The 20,925-nt window shown below is 53.8% G+C and overlaps 2 protein-coding genes across 6 annotated transcripts in view; both read right to left on the bottom strand.

The window, feature by feature from the left end:
- Window positions 1-1,609: 1,609 nt before the first annotated feature.
- ZNF414 (zinc finger protein 414) lies at window positions 1,610-11,810 on the bottom strand. 3 transcript variants are annotated; one of them, XM_074384687.1, is made up of 8 exons: window positions 11,612-11,803; window positions 10,613-10,922; window positions 10,189-10,296; window positions 9,972-10,077; window positions 9,207-9,550; window positions 9,079-9,129; window positions 8,453-8,626; window positions 1,610-2,210 (listed from the first exon to the last, which is right to left on the bottom strand). In XM_074384687.1, the coding sequence occupies exons 1-8, from the start codon at window positions 11,612-11,614 to the stop codon at window positions 2,167-2,169; spliced, it is 1,140 nt and encodes a 379-aa protein (XP_074240788.1). In that variant the 5' UTR covers window positions 11,615-11,803; the 3' UTR covers window positions 1,610-2,166. The 3 variants fall into 3 exon arrangements, with proteins under 3 accessions (XP_074240788.1, XP_010347901.3, XP_003938955.1); XM_010349599.3 differs by lacking the exon at window positions 1,610-2,210 and adding an exon at window positions 4,651-6,399 and having other exon boundaries at window positions 11,612-11,810; XM_003938906.4 differs by lacking the exon at window positions 1,610-2,210 and adding an exon at window positions 6,411-8,367 and having other exon boundaries at window positions 11,612-11,801.
- A 6,964-nt stretch (window positions 11,811-18,774) lies between these two features.
- MYO1F (myosin IF) overlaps window positions 18,775-20,925 on the bottom strand; it is a 55,382-nt gene continuing 53,231 nt past the window's right edge. For all 3 annotated transcript variants that reach the window (XM_039466987.2, XM_074384681.1, XM_074384682.1), the window contains one exon: window positions 18,775-19,274. In XM_039466987.2, coding sequence (XP_039322921.1) covers window positions 19,198-19,274 — 77 coding nt within the window. In that variant the 3' untranslated portion in view covers window positions 18,775-19,197. The remainder of the gene's footprint in view (window positions 19,275-20,925) is intronic.

Below are 20,925 nucleotides of genomic sequence, written 5' to 3'. Positions count from 1 at the left end.
CAGACAAACTGAAAAGTATTCTCCACGAGGGAGCCACGGGGCAGGATCACCTGTCCCACACTTAGAGAATTGTTTTAACCGGTGTATGATATTTATATATTGTCCTGCCACTTAAGACTGCTCCAAACAGTTTTCCACTTGTGGGTGGGGGGCGGCCAGGTTTTCCCTGCCATCGTTCTTAACAAACAATATATTTTATCATACACAACAGCAATTCTCTTGCATCAGCCTCCTGAGTAGCTGAGATTACAAGCATGCACCACCATGCCCGACTACTTTTTGTATTATTAGTAGAGATGGGGTTTCACCATGTTGGCCAGGCTGGTCTTGAACTCTTGACCTCAAATGATCTGTCCACCTCGGCCTCCCAAAGTGCTGGGAGTACAGGCATGAGCCATCGCACCTGGTTCCTGCCAGGCACGTCTATTTCGCTTGAATTCCTGTCCCACCTGCTACTGTCCCCAAGCTTGGGGTGTTGGTCACCCACATATTCCCAACTTGGTCACAAGTTTCTTACTTTCTGTAGTTCCCTTCAGTCCCATCACCTTGGTGGCTCCATCTCTGGACTACAGGTAGGACTCTGTGCCAGGCCCTGGTGACCTCCTGGGCTGGAGAGCCACGGGATGGGGAAATCTCAGCAGGTCAGGGGTATGGACAGCTTTGGGGTTTATGAGGCTCCTGGGAAGCCCCAGAGACACAGGATGTGGGCCCATGTGACCGGTGAGGCTCCTGCTGTCTGCCCCTGCCCTGGTTGACCCATCGCTTTCCTTATTTCAACACTTTCCTGAAATCTGACTCTCAGCTTTGAGCAGGACTCACTTGTTCTGGGTGAGATATCACACAGGCCATGGAAGCCCCAGGCTGCCACCCTGGGCAGAGAACTCAGCTGGCATGGCAGATTTAGGGAGTCAGTGGGTGAATGGTGTCAAAGGCCTTGCATCTAGGCTGGGCATGGTGGTTCACGCCTGTAATCCCAACACTTTGGGAGGCTGAGGCAGGAGACTCACTTGAGCCTGGGAGTTTGAGACCAGCCTGGGTAACATAGCAAGACTCCATCTCTACAAAAAATATAAAAAATTAGCCAGGTGTGATGATACCCACCTGTGGTCCCAGCTGCTTGGGAGGCTGAGGCGGGAAGATTGCATGAGACCATGAGACAGAGGCTGGAGTCAGCTATGATCACACCACTGCACTGGTGACAGAGCTAGACTCTATTTCAATCTCAATCAATCAATCAATCGAGAGCCACACTAAAAGAAAAACAAACAAACAAAAAAAAACAAAAAAAGGCTGGGCACGGTGTCTCACACCTGTAATCCTAGCACTTTGGGAGGTCAAGGAGGGCAGATCATCTGAGGTCAGGAGATCGAGACCAGTCTGGACAACATGGAGAAACCCTGTCTCTACTAAAAATACAAAAATTAGCCAGGTGTGGTGTCGCACTCCTGTGATCCCAGCTACTTGGGAGGGGGAGAATCGCTTGAACTTGGGAGGTGGAAGTTGCAGTGAGTCAAGATCATGCCACTGAACTCCATGCTGGTTGACAGAGTGAAACTCCATCTCAAAAAAAAAAAAAAAAAAAAAAAAAAAAAAAAAAAAAAACAGGCCTTGTAGTCTTGAAGGACTGAGGGCGTCTGAGGACATGAAGATACCCCAGATTCCCAGAAGTTACATTAGAAATGGCAGAGAGAAGAGGAACCAGGAGACAGACACAGGGGCCATGAGAGGGTCAATGCAGTCGGTCGTGGTGTGGCGGCCTGGCCAGATAAGGGCAAGCCATGACCACAGGGCTCAGCCCACAGGAGATGGGTGATCTTGGTCACGGTAGAAGAAGGGACAAAACTCTTGCTAAGAGAGTAGAGAGCCCTGGTTTTCAGTTTGAGCACATACTGGAATGGCCTGAACAATTTTTTAGAAAGACAGAACTGGCAGTTGGGTGTGGTGGTTCACACCTGTAACCCTAACACTTTGGGAGGCCAAGGTGGGAGGATCATCTGAGGTTGGGAGTTCAAGATCAGCCTGGCCGATATGGTGAAACCCCATCTCAACTAAAAATACAAAAAATTAACCCGGTGTGGTGATGAGCACCTGTAATCCCAGCTACTCGAGAGGCTGAGGCAGGAGAATCACTTGAATCCGGGAGGCAGAGGTTGCAGTGAGCCGAGATCACACCACGGTACTCCAGCCTGGGCAACAGAGTGAGACTTGGTCTGAAAAAAAAAAAAAGAAAGAAGAAAAGAAAGTTCTAAGGTCAGCAGTTCAAGAAGGCCCAGGAATGCCTTCTCGCCTGTACACAAGTATGAGAGTCCCACCCACAGATCACTTTTAACGCCACCACCAGCATGACCTTCAGCGAAGTGAGCTTCCAAAATGTTGAATTTGGACAGGCATCGTGGCTCATGCCTGTAATCCCAGCACTCTGGGAGGCCAAGGCAGGAAGATTGCCTCAGCCCAGGAGTTAGAGACAAGTATGGGCAACATAACAAGATCCTGTGACTATGAAATACTTAAAAATTAGCCAGGCAGGGTGTCATGTGCCTATAATCTCAGCTATGTGGGAGGCTGAGACAGGAGGATCACTTGAGCCCAGGAGGTCAAGGCTGCAGTGAGCCATGACCGTGCCACTGCACTCCAGCCTGGGGGACAGAGTGAGTCCCTGTCTCAAAAACCAAAACAAAAAATCCTTCTCAGCACCAGCCCAGCCTCCTGTGTGTGTACATACATGCAAGAACTTTTTTTTTTTTTCCCTGAGACTGAGTCTCACTCTATTTGCCCAGGTTGGAGTGCAGTGGTGCAATCTTGGCTCACTGAAACCTCTGCCCCCCCGGATTAAGCGATTCTCATGCCTCAGCCTACCAAGTAGCTGGGATTACAGGCATGCACCAACACACCCCGCTAACATTTTGTATTTTTTAATAGAGATGGGTTTTCACCATATTGGCCAGGCTGGTCTTCAACTCCCGACCTCAAGTGATCCGCCCAAGTCAGCCTCCCAAAGTGCTAGAATTACAGGCATGAGCCACCATGCCCAGCCAAGAACCTGTTCTTTGCTGTTGAATGGACCCAGGTTCCAATACCACATCCTTGGAAACAATACCTGTATCTTTAGTCAAGTGTCTTTAGGGAAGCCACTGTCCTTCTCAAGCCTCAGTTTCCCTCTGAGGTTACACCACAATGAGATGGTGTGATGATGGCTGGTAATACCAATTATCTACATCCCCCAAATCAGGCATAGCATCCCCCAAATTACACACATTGTCAATTTGGGAGTTGTGCCCCTGGTGGTAGAGGCCGGGAAGGCACTGGACCCTGGGATTTGGACTGGAATGAATTTGGGTGTTTCGCCCCCTTGTGGTAGAGGCCGGGAAGGCACTGGGCCCTAGGGTTTGGACTGGAGTGATGAATGTGGGAGTTGTGTGTCGCTCCCTTGTGGTAGAAGCCGGGAAGGCACTGGACCCTACGGTTTGGATTGGAATGATGAATTTGGGAGTTGTCCCAGTGGGTGTCTGTCGACTGCAGAGGAGTGAATATAGCCGAACCCTAGAAGTTGTGGAGCTAAGGAAGAATCAGAAAAGAGATTGAAGGCCGGGTGCAGTGGCTCACGCCTGTCATCCCAACACTTTGGGAGGTCGAGGTGGGCAGATCCCTTGAGGCCAGAAGGTTGAGACCACCCTGGCCAACATGGCTCCACTAAAAATGCAGAATTTAGCCAGGCGTGATGGTGGGTGCCTGTAATCCCAGCTACTCGGGAGGCTGAGGCAGGAGAATCGGCTGAACCCGGGAGGCAGAGGTTGCAGTGATCCGAGATTGCGCCACTGCACTCCGCGATCTGGTGAGAGACAGACTCCATCTCAAAAAAAAAAAAAAGGCTGGTGATTGTCATACACAGCTAAGGTGAGAAGCCCTGGTTCCCCCGAGTCACTCCGAGCCGCTGTTAATGTGCATGTTCTGACCCAAGTGATGAGTCAGGTCCCAGGTGATGCCAATGCTGCCCTTCTGTGGAACACACTTGGAGCAACAAGAATGAAGAGAAGGCTGGGAAAGGTGGCTCACAACTGTAATCCTTGCATTTTGGGAGGCCAAGACGGGCGACCGCTTGAGCCCAGGTGTTCCAGTTCCAGACCAGCCTGGGCAACATAGTGAGCTTCTAACACACACACACACACACACACACACACACACACACACACAGAATGGGACCCTTTCTCTTAAAAGAAAAAAAAAAGACTCGGAAATGAACTGGTCGAACTTGCTCTCTTTCCTTATTTTTTTTCCTTTCCTTCTCTTCTCCTCCTCTCCTCTCCCTCCCTTTTCTTTCTCTCTCTCTTCTTTTTTGATAGAGTCTTGCTCTGTCACCCAGGCTGGAGTGCAGTGGTGCAATCTTGGCTCACTGCAACCTCCACCTCCCGGGTTCAAACGATTCTTCTGCCTCAACCTCTTGAGTAGCTGGGATTACAGGCACCTGCCACCACGCCCAGCTAATTTTTGTATTTTTAGTAAAGATGGGGTTTCACCATGTTGGCCAGGTTGGTCTTGAACCCCTGACCTCGGGTGATCCACCAGCCTTGGCCTCCCAAAGTGCTGGAATTACAGGAATGAGCCACTGCACCCAGTCACCCAGCCTGGTCGTTTTCTCTTTTTTTTGGGGGGGGGGGCGGGGGGGGAGATGGAGTCTCGCTCTGTCACCAGGATGGAGTGCAATGGTGCCATCTTGGCAGAATCCTGATGCCTGTGCTCTTAAAGGAGGCTTGAAAACAAATGGACAGAGCTACTTCTCATTGTGTTGTATATCCCCTGCAGCAGAGCAGATGCAGGAAGGGCCCTGTGGAAGAGCAAAGTCCTCAAAACAAACGAGTCTCCCTCCCAGCTCCATCTGGATCCTTCTCATTTAGTTAAATAAATTCAAGAAAGGTCAGCCAGGTGGAACGTGGTGGCTCATGTCTGTAATCCCAGCACTTTGGGAGGCCAAGGCGGGCGGATCACTTGAAGTCACGAGTTCGAGACCAGCCTGGCCAACATGGTGAAACCTTGTCTCTACTAAAAACACAAAAATTAGCTGGGTGTGATGGTGTGCGCCTGTAATCCCAGCTACTTGAGAGGGGGATGCAGGAGAACCGCTTGAACCTGGGAGGTGGAGATTGCTATAAGCCGAGATTGCACCATTGCACTCCAGGTTGAGTGACAGAGCCAGATGTTGTCTTAAAAAAAAACAAAAAACAAACAAACAAACAAAAAACACCAGGCGAGGTAACTCACGCCTGTAATCCCAGCACTTTGGGAGGCTGAGGTGGGTGGATCACCTGAGGTCAGGAGTTCGAGACCAGCCTGACCAACATGGTGAAACCCCATCTTAAAAAATAAACTTAAAAAATTAAAAATTAAATATAAATAAATAATAAAAAGAAAAGAAAAACAAGCAATTCTTGGCCACGAGTATACAGTAGGCTGGTCAGTCAAAGTAACTGAAGAATTGGAAGACAGGTGATGAATCCCCAGGTGCCTGCGCCGGTCGATACCCGTGCACTCTGGTAGCTACGAGGGTCCAGCCAGGGCGCTTGCACCAAGACCCCGCGGGGGCGCTGTGGGGGTGTCGCGCAGGTCCCGGCGAGGTCGTCATGGTACGAGTTCCCCCCATTCTCGTTTGTGTATCTGGCGCCTCCATGGGGGCTCCTCGCAGGGGTCCTCGCGGCGAGGCTGCAGACAGGGACCGACGGCTCCGGAATCCCGGAGAAGCCAGCACGGACCAGGAGGAGTGGGAATTCGTTAGGGCGCAGCTCGGGGACTTTGCGGGGTCGGGAATGGGAACATGGGTGCGCAATGTGGGGGGGGGGTGGGGGGTGGGAGCACGTGGGCAGCGGATCCCAGGGCCGCGGGGTGCGCTCCACCTTCCCGCTCCCGGTCCGCGGTGAGGGTGAGTGGACGGTCACTGCAGGTGACAGCTGCAGGTGGACAAATGCCGGGCGGTGCACAGGGCTCTGACCACCCTTAGAGCTGTTTGGCGCCAGCGACCGGCTGGACAACCCTTCCTGCCAACCCGACCGCGGCCGGCGCTTCGCTCCCGGCTCTTCTGGGCGCCCCCTGCTGGGCGGAGCCGGGGCCCAAGAGGACTGGCCTCCAGTGCTTAGGAGTTGGGGACCCGCTTGAGGGTAGGAGATAGTTTTTGGGGTGGACAGGGTGAATGGCAGATGTCAGGTGGTGACCCAGTTCCCCAGGCCTTGGGACAGAGTCAGTTTATCCCAGAGGGCAGCGTGGTGGCCGTGGACCCATTGTTCACACAGGAAGGGCCGTCCCATCTCCGTGGGTGATGGGGTGGAGGAGAGGTCCCTGGACCAAGGCGCTTGTTGACTCTGGGTCTCTCTGGACAGATGGTGACAGACTGGGAAGTAGCATGGCCTAGATCTGGGGGTAGCCAAATAAGGAAATTGATGGGGAATTAAGACTCCTGGGGGCCCCCAGGCCCGTGAGAGGGGTTAGGGGCCTGGGGGACAGAGAACACAGTGCTGTCCCAGGAGATGGGGGGGGGGGGGCTTGGACTACAGCCAGATCTAGGGAACTTCAGAGCATGGGAACAGAGGAGTGTCCTCTGGACCTGCTGCCAGGGTTTTTTCATCCCATGGTAACTGTGCCCAGCTCCCAAGATGGTGCAGATTCAGTGCCTTGGACTTGGAACTGGGACTGGCTAGGGACCTCCTAGCCTCACTTTCTCTACCTGTAAAATGGGCCCCTTGGGCCAGGCGTGGTGGCTCATGCCTGTAATCCTAGAACTTTGGGAGGCCAAGGTGGGTGAATCACAAGGTCAGCAGTTCGACACCAGCCTGGCCAACATGGTGAAACCCCATCTCTACTAAATTTACAAAAATTAGCCAGCGTGGTAGTGGGTGCCTGTAGTCCCAGCTACTTGGGAGGCTGAGGCAGGATAATCGCTTGAACCAGGGAGGTGGAGGTTGTAGTGAGCCCTGCCTGGGCAACAGAGTGAGATTTGGTCTATTTAAAAAAATTAAAAAAGGGTCCCTTGACCCTGTCCTACCCTCCTCCCCAGGTAGAGAGGGTCCCAGGCAGCCATGGGCTTAGTGGCCAGAGGAATGTGAGGTACTCAGCAGACATTTCCCAAACCCCTTCCTCTCCCCAAGGCCAGCTGTTCATCCTCCTATCCACTCCAAAGGGCTCACCCATCATCATGACACCCTTTTAAGGATGAGGGTATTGGGAGGCAGGGGGGGTCGAGTCTCCTCGAGGGTCTCACAGTTGTGGTTTCAAGGCTTCTGACTGAGAAGGGGGAGCTTAGGAGGCCTTGGAGCACTGGGGCCTCCCAATGGTGTGTCCGGCCCCATCCTGAGTGACAATCACCTCAGCTGGGGCCTAGGGGTGCTGGGAGGGTGGACACCCAACCCAAGCCATGTGAGCTGAGGCTGCAGTCCCATCATATCACAGCCCCATCAAGGACAGGGCAGTCTTCAGGCCTCTGGTGAGGCTGTGGGCAGTGGGGCAGACAGATCGGTTCTAAGGGCCTGAGGATCCCCTCCTGTCCCTCAAAGCAGCCGAAGGGCCTCTGGAGCCCAGAGCTGTCCATCTTTGAGGTGACCTGGCACTGAGAAGGTGTGGGGCAGGTGGCCCTGGGCTTCTGTACCTGGATGGCTTCGACTCAGAGCCTGAGGTGGACACGCTGGGGGATGGAAAGTCCCAGGAGGCCAGGTGCCGTGGCTCACGCCTGTAATCCCAGCACTTTGGGAGTCCGAGGTGGGTGGCTCACCTGAGCTGGGATTACAGGTGCCAGCCACCACACCCAGCTAATTCTTTGTATTTAGTGGAGATGGGGTTTCACCATGTTAGTCGGGCTGGTCTCAAATTGCTGACCTCATGATCCACCTGCCTCTGCCTCCCAAAGTGCTGGGATTACAGGTGTGAGCCACTGCGCCCAGCCAGGACTTCTTAAAACTAGAGAGTCCCATCCCATTTGGTTTATCGACAAGGGAGAACAGGACAGTGGGTCCTGGAGACCTCAACTACAGCTAGAAGTGGGGACCTAGGCCCCAGTATTGGGGTGATAGGGAGATAAGATACAGGTGGGTTGTGAGGCTTGGACCTGCGGACCCAGGTGGTACTCATGAAACGTGATCTCTCCTTGACTGCTGGGCTTCGGCCCACTGCGTTTCGGAGGGGCAAGGGACCGGGACACAGCACAGGCTGGCTCATGGTGCCTTCTTTATTGTCCACCCCTAACCCCCTTCCCTGTAGCACCCTCCAAACGACAAAACTACCTACACCCCATGGCCCAATCCCAAAGTGCTGGGATTCAGAGCTGCGAGAACACTGGAAGCTCCCCCTCTGACAGCAACGGCGACACCTTGGGTGCAAGCGGGGCCGGATCTGGGTGGGCAGAGGAGTGGGGAGGCTGAGCCTCAGCGCCTTGGGCCCCTGCCCCCCTCTCCACCCAAGCAGTCCTCGGCCTTACCCGCCGGGGCGTCGGGGCGTGGCGGCCCGGGCGCGGGGGCCGCGGGGGTGCCGGGGCGGTGGTCCTCCAGGTGCAGGGTCATGGCGGGCCGCGAGGCCGTGGAGAAGGCGCACTGCATGCACGAGTAGCGGCCGCGCGTGTGCTCCCACACGATGCGGCTCGGGGCCGCGTGCCCTGCAGGCAGGTGGGACCCCGTCAGTCCCCAACCCAGAGGACCCGTACGCCAAGGATGGAGGACACGGGCAAGGGTCGGTGGGACCTTTCCCCGCCCCCATCAGCTTCCAGGCGCCTGGATCCGTTTCTCCGGGGTCTGCCTGCCCCTAGAGTTGGGGAAACCCAACTTGGCTTCTCCGCGTCCCCTACTCCCATCCCCGGATCCACCGCCGGGGAGAAGCCCGCTTCGAGGTGAACGGTGAACGGGGCACGAGGTTTACACGGGAACGCCGGCGCAGATGAAGGCGCAGGTGCCAGTCATATTTAAGGCAAAAATCCTGTATTTCGGGACGGTGGCATTTCTGTCCCCCTGGGAAGGGGATGGGCACTGCTGCCTCCCGGTATCCACCTCACCCCGCAGGGCGCAGGAAAGAAAGCCCTTCCACCCCTCCCTGGTGGTCACCTGCACGCACCTGAGGGCGCGTCGGAGCCGCCCTGGGGTCTTCGAGGGCTGCTGCCAGCACCTGCGGTAAAGGGGAGGGTCAAGTTCAGAGTCAGGGCGAGCCCAGCCCGCCCTCCTGGAGCCCCGCACCACACTCACCTTGGCTCTTTTTCCAGACGGCGGCGCTAGAGGCCGGCGGCCCGGGCGCGGCGGCCAGGAAGGGCCGCAGGCGCGGGGGGCTTAGGCCAAAGGGCGCAGGGTTCAAGTAGGGCAGGAAGGGCCCGGAGGGGGCAGGGGCAGGGGTCGTGAAAGGCTCGAGCAGCGGGAACGGCAGGCCCGGCGCTGACGCGGGGTCGGCCTCCGGGGGCCGTTCGGGCGCGGGTGGCTCCCGGTCCAAGGCCGGGGGTGGCGGCGGGGCTGGACTCTGCGCATGCTCTGCGCAAACATGCAGGTGCTTGAAGAGCGAGCGGTGCGTGCGGAAGCGCAGGAGGCAGTTCTCACACCTGGGGGCGGGCAGAGGGCCGGGCTGGGCCTCCAGGACGACCAGGGAGAGGGGCCTGTGCCATGCCACCCGCCCTGCGAGCGTGGGAACGGAGCCTGGGCCCCGGTTGCCTCCCAGCTCCCGGACAACTGTGGCAGCGACCCTTCCTGACCACTTCGGATGGGAACCCTGGGGAAACCCAGAAAGAAGTCTCAATTTTAAGTTAGGTGGCTGGGTTTTCCACTTGGGAAACAAAGTCGGGCTGGGTGGAGCCACGCCCACATATGCCCGCCCATCCAGGGAGGCGAGGGCGGGACTTGTCCAAAGCCTCGCCCACATCAAGTCCCGCCCTCCAACATCCTGACCAGGAAAGGAGACGGGACTGGAGCCCACACACAGGGTGAGGCTACGGCAGGGCGGAGCTCAAGAGGTCAGGGTCTCACTTGAAGTAGCGATTGGGCTTGTAATGCAGTTTGCTGTGAGTCACCAGCTCCTGCATGCTGGGGAAGGTCTCGGTGCAGCTCAGGGCCGAGCAGCGGAAGAGCTTGCCTAGTAGGGATGAAGGACAGAAGAGTGGAGGGGGGTGGCCAAGGCTGGCTCCGAAGGACTCCGCCTGTTTCCCACCCTAACCTGCCTCCCCATGACCAGCCCTGGCCCTACCTTCCAGGGACTGTGTGGGCGGGCAGTGGGTTCGCAGATGCTGTGCCAGGTCACGGATGCTGGGGAAACTGAGGCAGCAGCCAGGGCTGGAGCAGGGGATATGCTTCCCTGCAGGACGCACAGAACAGGAGTCACTGGTCCCTTCCTCACTAGTGCTGTCCGTGACCCCAGGGCTCTGCCCCAGAGAAGCAAATTCGATGCTAGGGCCTTTACTCTCTACCTCCCACAAGATACTGATCTGCCACAGTGCAGGGGCTGGATTGGCCGGGCTCAACACTGAAGCCACAGCCTGGCATCCACTGGCTGCTCAGTAAAATGATGAGTGGCATCCCTCTATAAAGGCCCCCAGGGTTAGAGATTCTCTACTCCTTCCTTTTATTGTTCCAGGGCCTGTGACTCCCCAGAAGGCCCCATCACAGATCACCTGAAGGTGGGCGTCGTCTGGGAGGCCGCAGGTCCTCGCTGGTCCCGGAGACTATGCTCGTCAGGCCCGGGCTGGGTCCCGGCCCAGGCTGGCAGCTGTCTGGGGCTGGGGATGAGCCCTGCTGAGTCCCTCCAGGCCCTCCACGTTCCCACACTAGCGGTGTGGTTGCCTGCTCAGGGCCTGGCTCCTCCGCCATGGAGGAGGTGGCTGCAGCTGGCCCAGCCGGGGACAACACTTCCTTGTCGGTCTCACTGGAGCTGGGCTCTGCAGTAGCCGGCATGTCCGGGCTTGGCCCTGAAGGTTTCTCCTCCTGGTGGAAAGGAGAGAGCACCTTCTGGGATCTGGGTCCACCCAGTTGGCCCCCATCCTAAGGAATCACCAGCAGAAGAGGACAGGGGGATAAGTAAGGGTAGACTACGTTCCTTTTTATAAAGATGGGATCTCGCCATATTGCCCTCGCTGGTCTTGAACCCCTGGTCTCAAGTGATAACACTTGCCTCAGCCTCCCAAAGTACTGGAATTACAGGCATGAGTCACTGCACTGGTCTGGACTGAGCTCCTTATGCACATGGGAGAAGCACCTCCTCTCTGAAACTAGGATAAGTGGGAGCCCCAGTACAAGCAGGGGCGTGGCCTAGGGAGAGTGGGCGGGGCCAACGATACGGAGGCGGGGCTATGGGCAGGGCGCGACTGGGAAGATGCTAGAAGGAGCCAGACAAGGACTGTTTGAGGATGGAGAAACACCGGCCGGCCTCGAGAAGTGTGGACAATCTTGGAGGTGCAGGGGGCCCGGAAGTACGAAATTCAGGGGTGGGGACCTAGCCTAGTGGGCGTGGTCCACTCCAGGCCGGGCTCGGGGACGCTCTCCGATTGACAGCCAGCGGCGGACGGGTGCCCGGATGTGGGGGCGGGGTCGGCCGGAGGGTGTATGCGCGACAGGGCTGCTCCCCGCTAGTCCCCGCCTCTCCGCCGTGCCCGCGACCCCGGCGCCGCGCTCACCATCTTCGATACAGCTCGGCCTCTTGTTCCTGCGGCTCCAGCGGCTCCAGTTTAGGCAGCGGCCACCTTCTGGGCAATGCGAGCTTGCGCTTACATCAGCGCCATTTTCCGCTTCTCAGCTCTCGCGAGATTGGGGGTGGGGCCTGCGCTGGGCGTTGGAGACGGGGCGTGGTCTGACGTCGGAGTAGTCCTAGAGCGCAACTTGGACGCTGGTGCAAGCTTGCTAGCCCAGAGCAGTAAGAGCGCACTTCTGCAGAGTCCGTGCACAGAGATTGGGGATGACCTCGCTGTCCTAGTCTTTAAAATGGGCAACTTCATCCCCTCTAGTCCTGTCCCAACACCATCCTTGGACAGTCAATAAACAGCGGTTCTCCTTTATTTTTTATAGTATTGAGACAGGGTCTTCCTCTGTCGCCCAGTCTGGAGCGCAGGAGTGTGATCACAGCTCGCTACAGGCTTGACCTCCCTCTCAGCCTCCGGAGTAGCTAGGATTACTGGCGTGCGCCACCGTGCCTAGCTAATTTTTAATTTTTTTTTGTTTTAAACGGTGGCTTGCTGTGTCTCCAGGCTGCAGCGCAGTGGCGAGATCTTGGCTCCACTGTGATGTAACCTTCGCCTCCCGGGTTCAAGCAATTTCCCTGCCTCAGCCTCCCAAGTAGCTGGGACTAGAGGCGTGCGCCACCACACCCGACTACTTTTTTTTAGTAGAGACGGGGTTTCATCATGTTGGCCAGGATGGTCTTGATCTCCTGACCATCCGCCCGCCTCGGCCTCCCAAAGTGTTGGGATTATAGGCTTGAGCCACCGCGCCCGACCAAATGTTTTTTAGAGACAGGGTCTCTCTGTGTTGCCCAGGCCGGTCTCAAACTCCTGGGCTCAAGCGATCCTCCCGCCTCGTCCTTCCAAAGTGTTAGGACTGCAGGCATGAGCCACCTCGCCTCGCCTTACACTCACATCTTAAAATGGGGAAACAGCATCGCTTGAGCCAGGAAGGCCGAGGCTGCAGTGAGCCGTGATGGCACCACTGCACTCCTGTCTGGTCGAAAAAGTGAGATCCCATCTCTAAAAGTTAAATAAAAATAAATAAAATGGGGAAATAGTAAATCAACACATGCAAAAGCAGTCTTTGCTCCTATTCCGTGCAATGAAGGAAACAATGTTGTAGTGATGGGTCAGGGAAGCCACTCTGAGGAGGTGACCTCGGAACTGTCGCCTGATGATCCAAGAGTGAGCTGGTGGAGAGCCCAAGGAGCAGGACGCTTTACCAGATAGCCGGTGCAGATGTCCTGGCGTGGGGCGGAATGGGCTTATTTTGGTCAAAGAGCAGCGAGACCAGGGCACCAGTGGAGCAGAGTGGAGGCGGGGTGTGGAGGTCAGAAAGTGAATATGGTGCAGGGCAGGTCATGCAGGGCCATGGGAGTGGTGCAGAGAGAGAAGTGTGGTTTCTGTTGTAACCACTGACAAATTTTTAGCAGGGGGAGGCATATCATCTGATTCCTGGTAGTCACTTGGAGGAGGATGGGCTGTTGAGAGGGTGGTAAGGATAAAGTAGATCTTAGATCTCTCTGTCTCTTTTATAGACAGTCTTGCTCTGTTGCCCAGGCTGGAGTGCAGTGGCATGATCTCCGCTCACCACAACCTCTGCCTCCTGGGTTCAAGAGATTCTCTTGCCTCAGCCTCTCGAGTAGCTGGGACTACAGGTGCCTGCCACTACACCCGGCAAATTTTTGTATTTTTAGTAGAGATGGGGTTTCACTATGTTGGCCAAGCTGGTCTCGAACTCCTTACCTCTTGAGCCGCCTGCCTCACCCTCCCAAAGTGCAGGGATTACAGGCATAATTAAGCACCTCACCTGGCCATCTTAGATCTCTCTAATACATTATGCAGCTTTCAAGCGGTGTTTGTTGAGTGCTAGGCAACTGTAGATCTTATGTGCAATGTGTTTCCATCTGTAAAGCAAGTTGTACCTATGCACTTTTGTTTTGTTTTGTTTTTGAAACAGAGTCTCGCTTCTGTCCCCCAGGCTGCAGTGTAGTGGCATGATCTTGGATCATTGCATCCTCCACCTCCTGGGTTCAAGCAGTTCTACTCCGGAGTAGCTGGGACTACAGATATGCACCACCATGCTTGGCTAATAGTTTTCTATTTTTGGTAGAGATGGGCTTTTGCCATGTTGGCTAGGCTGATCTTGAACTCCTGGCCTCAGCGATCCACCTGGCTTGTGCTTCCAAAGTACTGGGATTACAGGCATGAGCCACTGCATCAGGGTCTTTGTTTTTTTGAGACACAGTCACAGTCTGTTGCTCAGGCTGGAGTGCAGTGGTCTGGTGATCACAGCTCACTGCAGCCTCTACCTCCCTGGGCTCAAGTCATCCTCCTGCCTCAGCCCCCCTAGTAGCCACCACACCAAGCTAATTTTTGTATTTTTTGTAGAGTTGGGGTTTTGTCACATGGCCCAGGATGGTCTAGAATTCCTGGGCTCAAGTGATCTACCCACCTCAGCCTCCAAAGTGTTGGGATTTTAGGCGCGAGCTACTGTATCTGGCCCCCCATGGGCTTTTCTATGCAGATAATAACTTTAGAAGGAGATATTTAAAAACTAGGGAGAGGAACAGGGGTGTTTGAGTGGGAGAGAGACTGACTTTTCACTTTTGTGTTTTTTGAATTAAAAATTTTTTTTTTTTTTTTTTTTTTTTTTTTTTTTTTTTTTTTGTCCAGGTGTGGTGTCTCAAGCCTGTAATCCCAGCACTTTGGAAGGCTAAGGCAGAAGGATCACTTGAGGCCAGGGGTTTGAGACCAGCCCAGACAACACAGCGGGACTCCATCTTTACAAAAATTAAAAAGATTAGCTGGGCCTGGTGGCATGTGCCTGTAGTCCCAGCTACCTGGGAGCCTGAGGTGGGAGGATCACTTGAGACCAGGATTTAGAGGCTGCAGTGAGCTATGTTCATGCCACTGCACTCTATCCTGGGCTACAGGGCAAGACCGTGTCTCAAAACAAAACAAAACAAAACAAAACAAAATAAAAATACATTAACATTTTTCCTTTAATTATTATTCAGTTAAAAATTCAATTGCTTTAAAAAACAAAGATCATTTTGATGCAGGGTGAGGAGGGATGTGTGTGTGCAGGGGAGGCTAGTGCAATGTAGGGGAAGGATGTGGTAAAGTGGCAGAAGGGACAGGGACCCAAGGAAGGAAGGGAAAGGAGGGACCAGAGTTAAGAAATGTTGTAGGCCTGGCATGGTGGCTCACGCCTGTAATCCCAGCACTTTGGGAGGCTGAGATGGGCGGATCACAAGGTCAGAAGTTCTAGACCAGCCTGACCAACATGGTAAAACCCCATCTCTACTAAAAATACAAAAATTAGCTGGGCGTGGTGGCACATGCCTGTAATCCCAGCTACTCGGGAGGCTAAGGCAAGAGAATAGCTTGAAACTGGGAGGCAGAGGTTGTGGCGAGCTGAGATCGTGCCATTGCACTCCAGCCTGGGCAACAAGAGCAAAACTCTGTCTCAAAACAAAACCACCGCCACCAAAAAAAAAACCTCATTTGCTTTAAAAAGCAAAGATCATTTTGATGCAGGGTGAGGAGGTGTGTGTGTGTGTGCAAGGGAGGCTACTGCAATGTAGGGGAAGAATGGGGTGAGGTGGCAGAAGGAACAAGGACCCAAGGAAGGAAGGGAGAGGAGGGACTAGACATAAGAAATGTTATAAAAGAAAGCCGGGCGCGGTGGCTCAAGCCTGTAATCCCAGCACTTTGGGAGGCCGAGGCGGGTGGATCACAAGGTCGAGAGATCGAGACCATCCTGGTCAACATGGTGAAACCCCGTCTCTACTAAAAATACAGAAAAAAAATTAGCTGGGCATGGTGGCATGTGCCTGTAATCCCAGCTACTCAGGAGGCTGAGGCAGGATACTTGCCTGAACCCAGGAGGTGGAGGTTGCGGTGAGCTGAGATCGCACCATTGCACTCCAGCCTGGGTGACAAGAGCAAAAACTCCGTCTCAAAAAAAAAAAAAAAAAAAAAAAGAAATGTAAAAGAGTCAACAGGATGTAGGGGTGAGCAGCAGGCGGGGCAGCATGACTGAGGTCTGTAGTCTGAAGATGCCTGTGCCTAGACAGGAGATGATATCGGTCAGCATATGCTAAACCTTTAAGATAATGGCCCACAGGGGCATGCACAGTGGCTCAAACCTGTAATCTCAGCACTTCGGGAGGCTGATGCAGGATGATGATTTGAGTCCAGGAATCCAAGGCTACAGTGAGCTATCATCATACCACTGCATTCTAGTCTGCGGCAACAGAGTGAAACCCTGTCGCAAAACAACAGCTTCAAGAATCAGATTCTGGGGTGCAGTGGTGTGTGCCTGTATTCTTAGCTACTAGGGGGAAGGCCGAAGTTGGAATATCACAGGTGCCCAGGTGGTCGAGACCAGCCCCAACACAGTGAGACCCCATCTTCAAAAAAAGAAAAGGAAAATGAGAGATGGGAAGCACCAGGGCCATTCGAGAGATTGTTAAATGCTTTTGTGTAATCATTGAGCAATAAAAGGGTCCCTGAGACCTGGTTGCAGCCTTGGGAATTTTTTTCCAGCCATGCTCAGCTTCCCAAGACAGTCACAGAAGGGAGAATAGATTCTGCAGAAGGCTCTGCTGGCCAGTCTTGCTCTCTGTGTGTATGTGTGTATGTGTGTGGGTCAGAGTCTTGTTCCATCACCCAGGCTGGAGTGCAGTGGCACAATCTTGACTCACTGCAACCCCCACCTCCAAGCTCAAGCAGTTCTCCTGCCTCAGCCTCCAGAGTAGCTAGGACTACAGGCGTGCATATCACGCCCAGCTAATGTTTGTATTTTTAGTAGAGATGGGGTTTCACCATGTTGGCCAGGCTGGTCTTGAATTCCTTACTTCAAGTGATCTGCCCATCTCAGCCTCCCAAAGCCCCGCGATTACAGGTGTGAGCCACAGCACCTGGTAGATAGTCTTGCTTTGATTACTGCTCTCCTGGGAATTCCTGACGCCCTGTTCTCCAGTTGGGTAGGTATTCTGTGCCTGGAGTTCCCCCATCACAGTTAGATCCCTCTGTGCAGTGCTTGCCATCAAAATCCGGTAAGACTGACCCTCTCCCACCGTCTTGGCTCCTACTGCAATGCCTAATCCACCTGAGTTGCCCTCTTTTCTGTGGCCCAGTCCTGACCTCACCAGTCTGCCCCATCTCTCCTGGACTGGCTTCTCTTTGAGGGGCTGAGCAGGAAGTGGGTGTCCATATTAGAAAGATAGAAATATAGGCCAGGCGTGGTGGCTCAAGCCTGTAATCCCAGCACTTTGGGAGGCCGAGGTGGGTGGATCACGAGGTCAAGATATTGAGAGACCATCCTGGTCAACATGGTGAAACCCCAGTCTCTACTAAAAAAACAAAAAATTAGCTGGGCGTGGTGGTGCGTGCCTGTAATCCCAGCTACTCAGGAGGCTGAAGCAGGAGAATTGCCTGAACCCAGGAGGGGGAAGTTGCGGTGAGCCGAGATCGCGCCATTGCACTCCAGCCTGGGTAACGAGTGAAACTCCATCTCAAAAAAAAATAAAAAGGTCGGGCGCAGTGGCTCACGCCTGTAATCCCAGCACTTTGGGAGGCCGAGGCAGGCGGATCACGAGGTCAGGAGATCGAGACCATCCTGGTCAACATGGTGAAACCCCGTCTCTACTAAAAATACAAAAATTAGCTGGGCATGGTGGCACCTGTCTGTAATCCCAGCTCGGGAGGCTGAGGCAGGAGAATTGCCTGAACCCAGGAGGCGGAGGTTGCGGTGAGCCAAGATCGCACCATTGCAATTCAGCCTGGGTAACAAAAGCGAAACTCCGTCTCAAAAAAAAAAAAAAAAAAAAAAAAGAAAGATAGAATTATTATAATAATAATTATTATTAGAAAGACAGGGTCTCGGCCAGGCACAGTGGCTCATGCCTGTAATCCCAGCACTTTGGGAGGCTGAGGCAGGTGGATCATGAGGTCAGGAGTTCAAGACTAGCCTTGCCAAGATGGTGAAACTCCATCTCTACTAAAAATACAAAAATTAGCTGGGTGTGTTGGTGAGTGCCTATAATCCCAGCTACTGGGGAGGCCGAGGCAGAGAATTGCTTGAACCTGGGAGGCAGAGGTTGCAGTGAGCTGAGACCATGCCATTTCACTCCAGTCTGAGTGACAGAGCGAGAGTCAGTCTCAAAAAAATAAAAAAAATAAAGACAGTGTCTTGTTCTGTTGCTGAGGCTAGAGTACATCATTGTAACCATAGCTCACTGCAGCCATCTGGGAATACAGGCATGCACCATGACACTAGCTAATTTAAATTTTTTTTTTTTTTTTTAGAAGGAGTCTTGCTCTGGTTCCCCAGGCTGGAGTGCAAAGGCACAGTCTCAGCTCACTGTAACCTCCACCTCCCAGGTTCAAGGGATTCTCCTGCCTCACCCTCCTGAGTAGTTAGGATTACAGGTGCCCAGCATCATGCTCAGCTAATTTTTGTATTTTTTTTTTTTTTTTTGAGACGGAGTTTCGCTCTTGTTACCCAGGCTGGAGTGCAATGGCGCGATCTCGGCTCACCACAACCTCTGCCTCCTGGGTTCAGGCAATTCTCCTGCCTCAGCCTCCTGAGTAGCTGGGATTACAGGCATGTGCCACCATGCCCAGCTAATTTTTTTGTATTTTTAGTAGAGACGGGGTTTCACCATGTTGACCAGGATGGTTGATCTCTCGACCTCGTGATCCATCCGCCTCGGCCACCCAAAGTGCTGGGATTACAGGCTTGAGTCACCGTGCCCGGCCTAATTTTTGTATTTTTAGTAGAGATATGGTTTCACCATGTTGGCCAGGTTGGTCTTGAACTCCCGACATCAGGTGATCCACTCACCTCCGCCTTCCAAAGTGCTGGGATTACAGGTGCGAGCCACTGCACCTGGCTGAAACTGGGACAAGTTCAAGCTTTGTAGCCACATATGAATGCAAGGCATGGCTCCGTGCAGTCTTGGGTCAGTGAACCTCTCTGAGTCTCCATTGTTCCACCTGTTAAGATGGAGTCCTTCACGGCTCCTACCTCACAGGGTTGTGAAAACATCATCCTTTTAAGTTCATCCTTGTAAATTACTAAGAGTTCATCCTCTTAGTAAGTTCACTCATGCTTTCACCTGGCAAACGTTTATTGCCTCAGTGATGACAAAATGAGCAAAGTCACACTTGTCAAGGACCCCTCCCTGCAACTGTGCCCAGCACTTTGCCAACAGCGCAGGACTTGAGACTCATCTCTTATTCACACGCAGGTGGGAGGTAGATTCTGCTGTTAGTCCCATTTGACACATGCAGAAATGGAGCACAGGCAGTGGGTGTGGTGTTGGGAGAAGACCAGGGCCCAGGGGCAGGGGGGCTGCACCAGGGACCCGCAGACCCATGGCCTGGGCAGGGCTGGAGGCCACAGGACTGGACTTTTAGGCCAAGGTAGCCTAGGTCAACGAGGCTCTCATTGGCAGGGCCTGGCTCCCCACCAGGCAGGCAGGCAGGCAGGCAGGCAGGCAAAAGAGAAGGCAGAATCCCAGGCCCCCAGCTCAGATCTTCTCCACGTAGTTTCCTGGGAAGAGGCCCTCCTGACCATGAAGCCGGCCCTTCCACCAGCCAGAGGAATCTGTGGGAGAGAGGAAAGCTTGAGGTGCCCCTAGCTAATCCTGGAGAAAGCTCTCTTGCCAGCTCTGTCTGCCTTGTTCATGAGGTCTCCCTATGTTGCTCCCTGTGAAGCCATCCTCTTGCCTCAGCCTCCCAAAGTGCTGAAATTACAGGCGTGGGCCACCACACCTGGCCCATCTTCATTTTTTTTTTTTTAATTTATTTTTATTATTTGAGACTGACTTTCACTCTGTCGCCCAGGCCGGAGTGCAGTCGTGCAATCTTGGCTCACTGCAACTTCTGCCTCCTGAGTTCCAGCAATTCTCTGCCTCAGCTTCCCAAGTAGCTGGGATTACAGGCACCTGCCACCACATCTGGCTAATTTTTTTTGTATTTTTAGTAGAGAGCGGGTTTCACCATCTTGGCCAGGCTGGTCTTGAACTCCTGACCTCGTGATCCACCCACCTTGGCCTCCCAAACTTTCGGGATTACAGACACGAACCACTGCCTGGCCTTTTTTTTTTTTTTTTCTTCCGAGATAGAGTTTTGCTCTGTCCCCTAGGCAGGAGTGCAGTGGCACGATCCCGGCTCACTGCAATCTCTACCTCCCAGGTTCAAGTGATCCCCGTGAGTAGCTGTGATTACAGGCGGCTGCCCCCATGCCCAGCTAATTTTTTGTATTTTTAGTAGAGATGTGGTTTCGCCATATTGGGAAGCCTAGTCTTTTAACTCCTGACCTCAAGTAATCCACCTGCCTCAGCCTCCCAACGTGCTGGGATTACAAATGTGAGCTACCGCGCCCAGCCCCATCTCTATGTTCTTGACCTGCCACAATGCAGGGACTACTGAACAGAGAGAGTTGTCTGCCCATGGAAGGAAAGAAGGAAGGAAGGAAGGGATGGAGGAAGGGAGACATGGTCTTTCCAAGCCAGTGATTCACACTCTGTCAAATTTCTAGAGCATTTGCTGTGTTCTTCCCGCATCCATTTCCTTCTACCCACATCCAGCTCTTCCCCACATTACGCCTGTCATTCCAGCACTTTGGGAGGCCGAGGCAGGTGGATCACTTGAGAGACTAGCCTGGCCGACATGGCGAAACCCCATCTCTACTGAAAATACAACAAAATTAGCTGGGCATGGTGGCAGGCGCCTGTAATCCCAGCTACTCAGGAGGCTGAAGCAGGATCACTTGAACACAGGAGGTGGAGGTTGCAGTCAGCCAAGATCGCGGCTAATTTTGGTTTTTGTAGAGACAAGATTCTGCCATGTTCCCCAAGCCGGTCTCCTGGACTCAAGAGATGTGCCCACCTAGGCCTCCCAAAGTACTGGAATTACAGACGTGAGCCACTGCATCCAGCCATCTCTACTCTAAAAAAATTTTTTGGGGCCGGGCGCAGTGGCTCACGCCTGTAATCCCAGCACTTTGGGAGGCTGAGGTGGGCAGATCATGAGGTCAAGAGATTGAGACCATCCTCACTAACATGGTGAAACCTCGTCTCCACTAAAAATACAAAAATTAGCCAGGTGTGGTGGCACATGCCTGTAGTCCCAGCTACTCAGGAGGCTGAGGCAGGAGAATAGCCTGAACCCGGAAGGTGGAGGTTGCAGTGAGCCGAGATCCTGCCACTGCACTCCACCCCGGCAACAGTGTGAGACTCCATCTCCAAAAAAAA

This window comes from Saimiri boliviensis, chromosome 14 (assembly GCF_048565385.1).
Source record: "Saimiri boliviensis isolate mSaiBol1 chromosome 14, mSaiBol1.pri, whole genome shotgun sequence".
Classification (NCBI taxonomy): Eukaryota; Metazoa; Chordata; class Mammalia; order Primates; family Cebidae; genus Saimiri; species Saimiri boliviensis.
The sequence above is the reverse complement of the archived record's forward strand: the minus strand, read 5'-3'. Positions and strand labels throughout refer to the sequence as shown.

Excerpts from the sequence above, each read along its gene's own strand:
- ZNF414 (XM_010349599.3), bottom strand. Across the intron at positions 10,297-10,612 it reads CAGACGACGCCCACCTTCAG|GGAAGCATATCCCCTGCTCC; the intron begins GTGATCTGTGAT and ends TGCGTCCTGCAG. Across the intron at positions 9,551-9,971 it reads AAGCCCAATCGCTACTTCAA|GTGTGAGAACTGCCTCCTGC; the intron begins GTGAGACCCTGA and ends GCCCGCCCCCAG.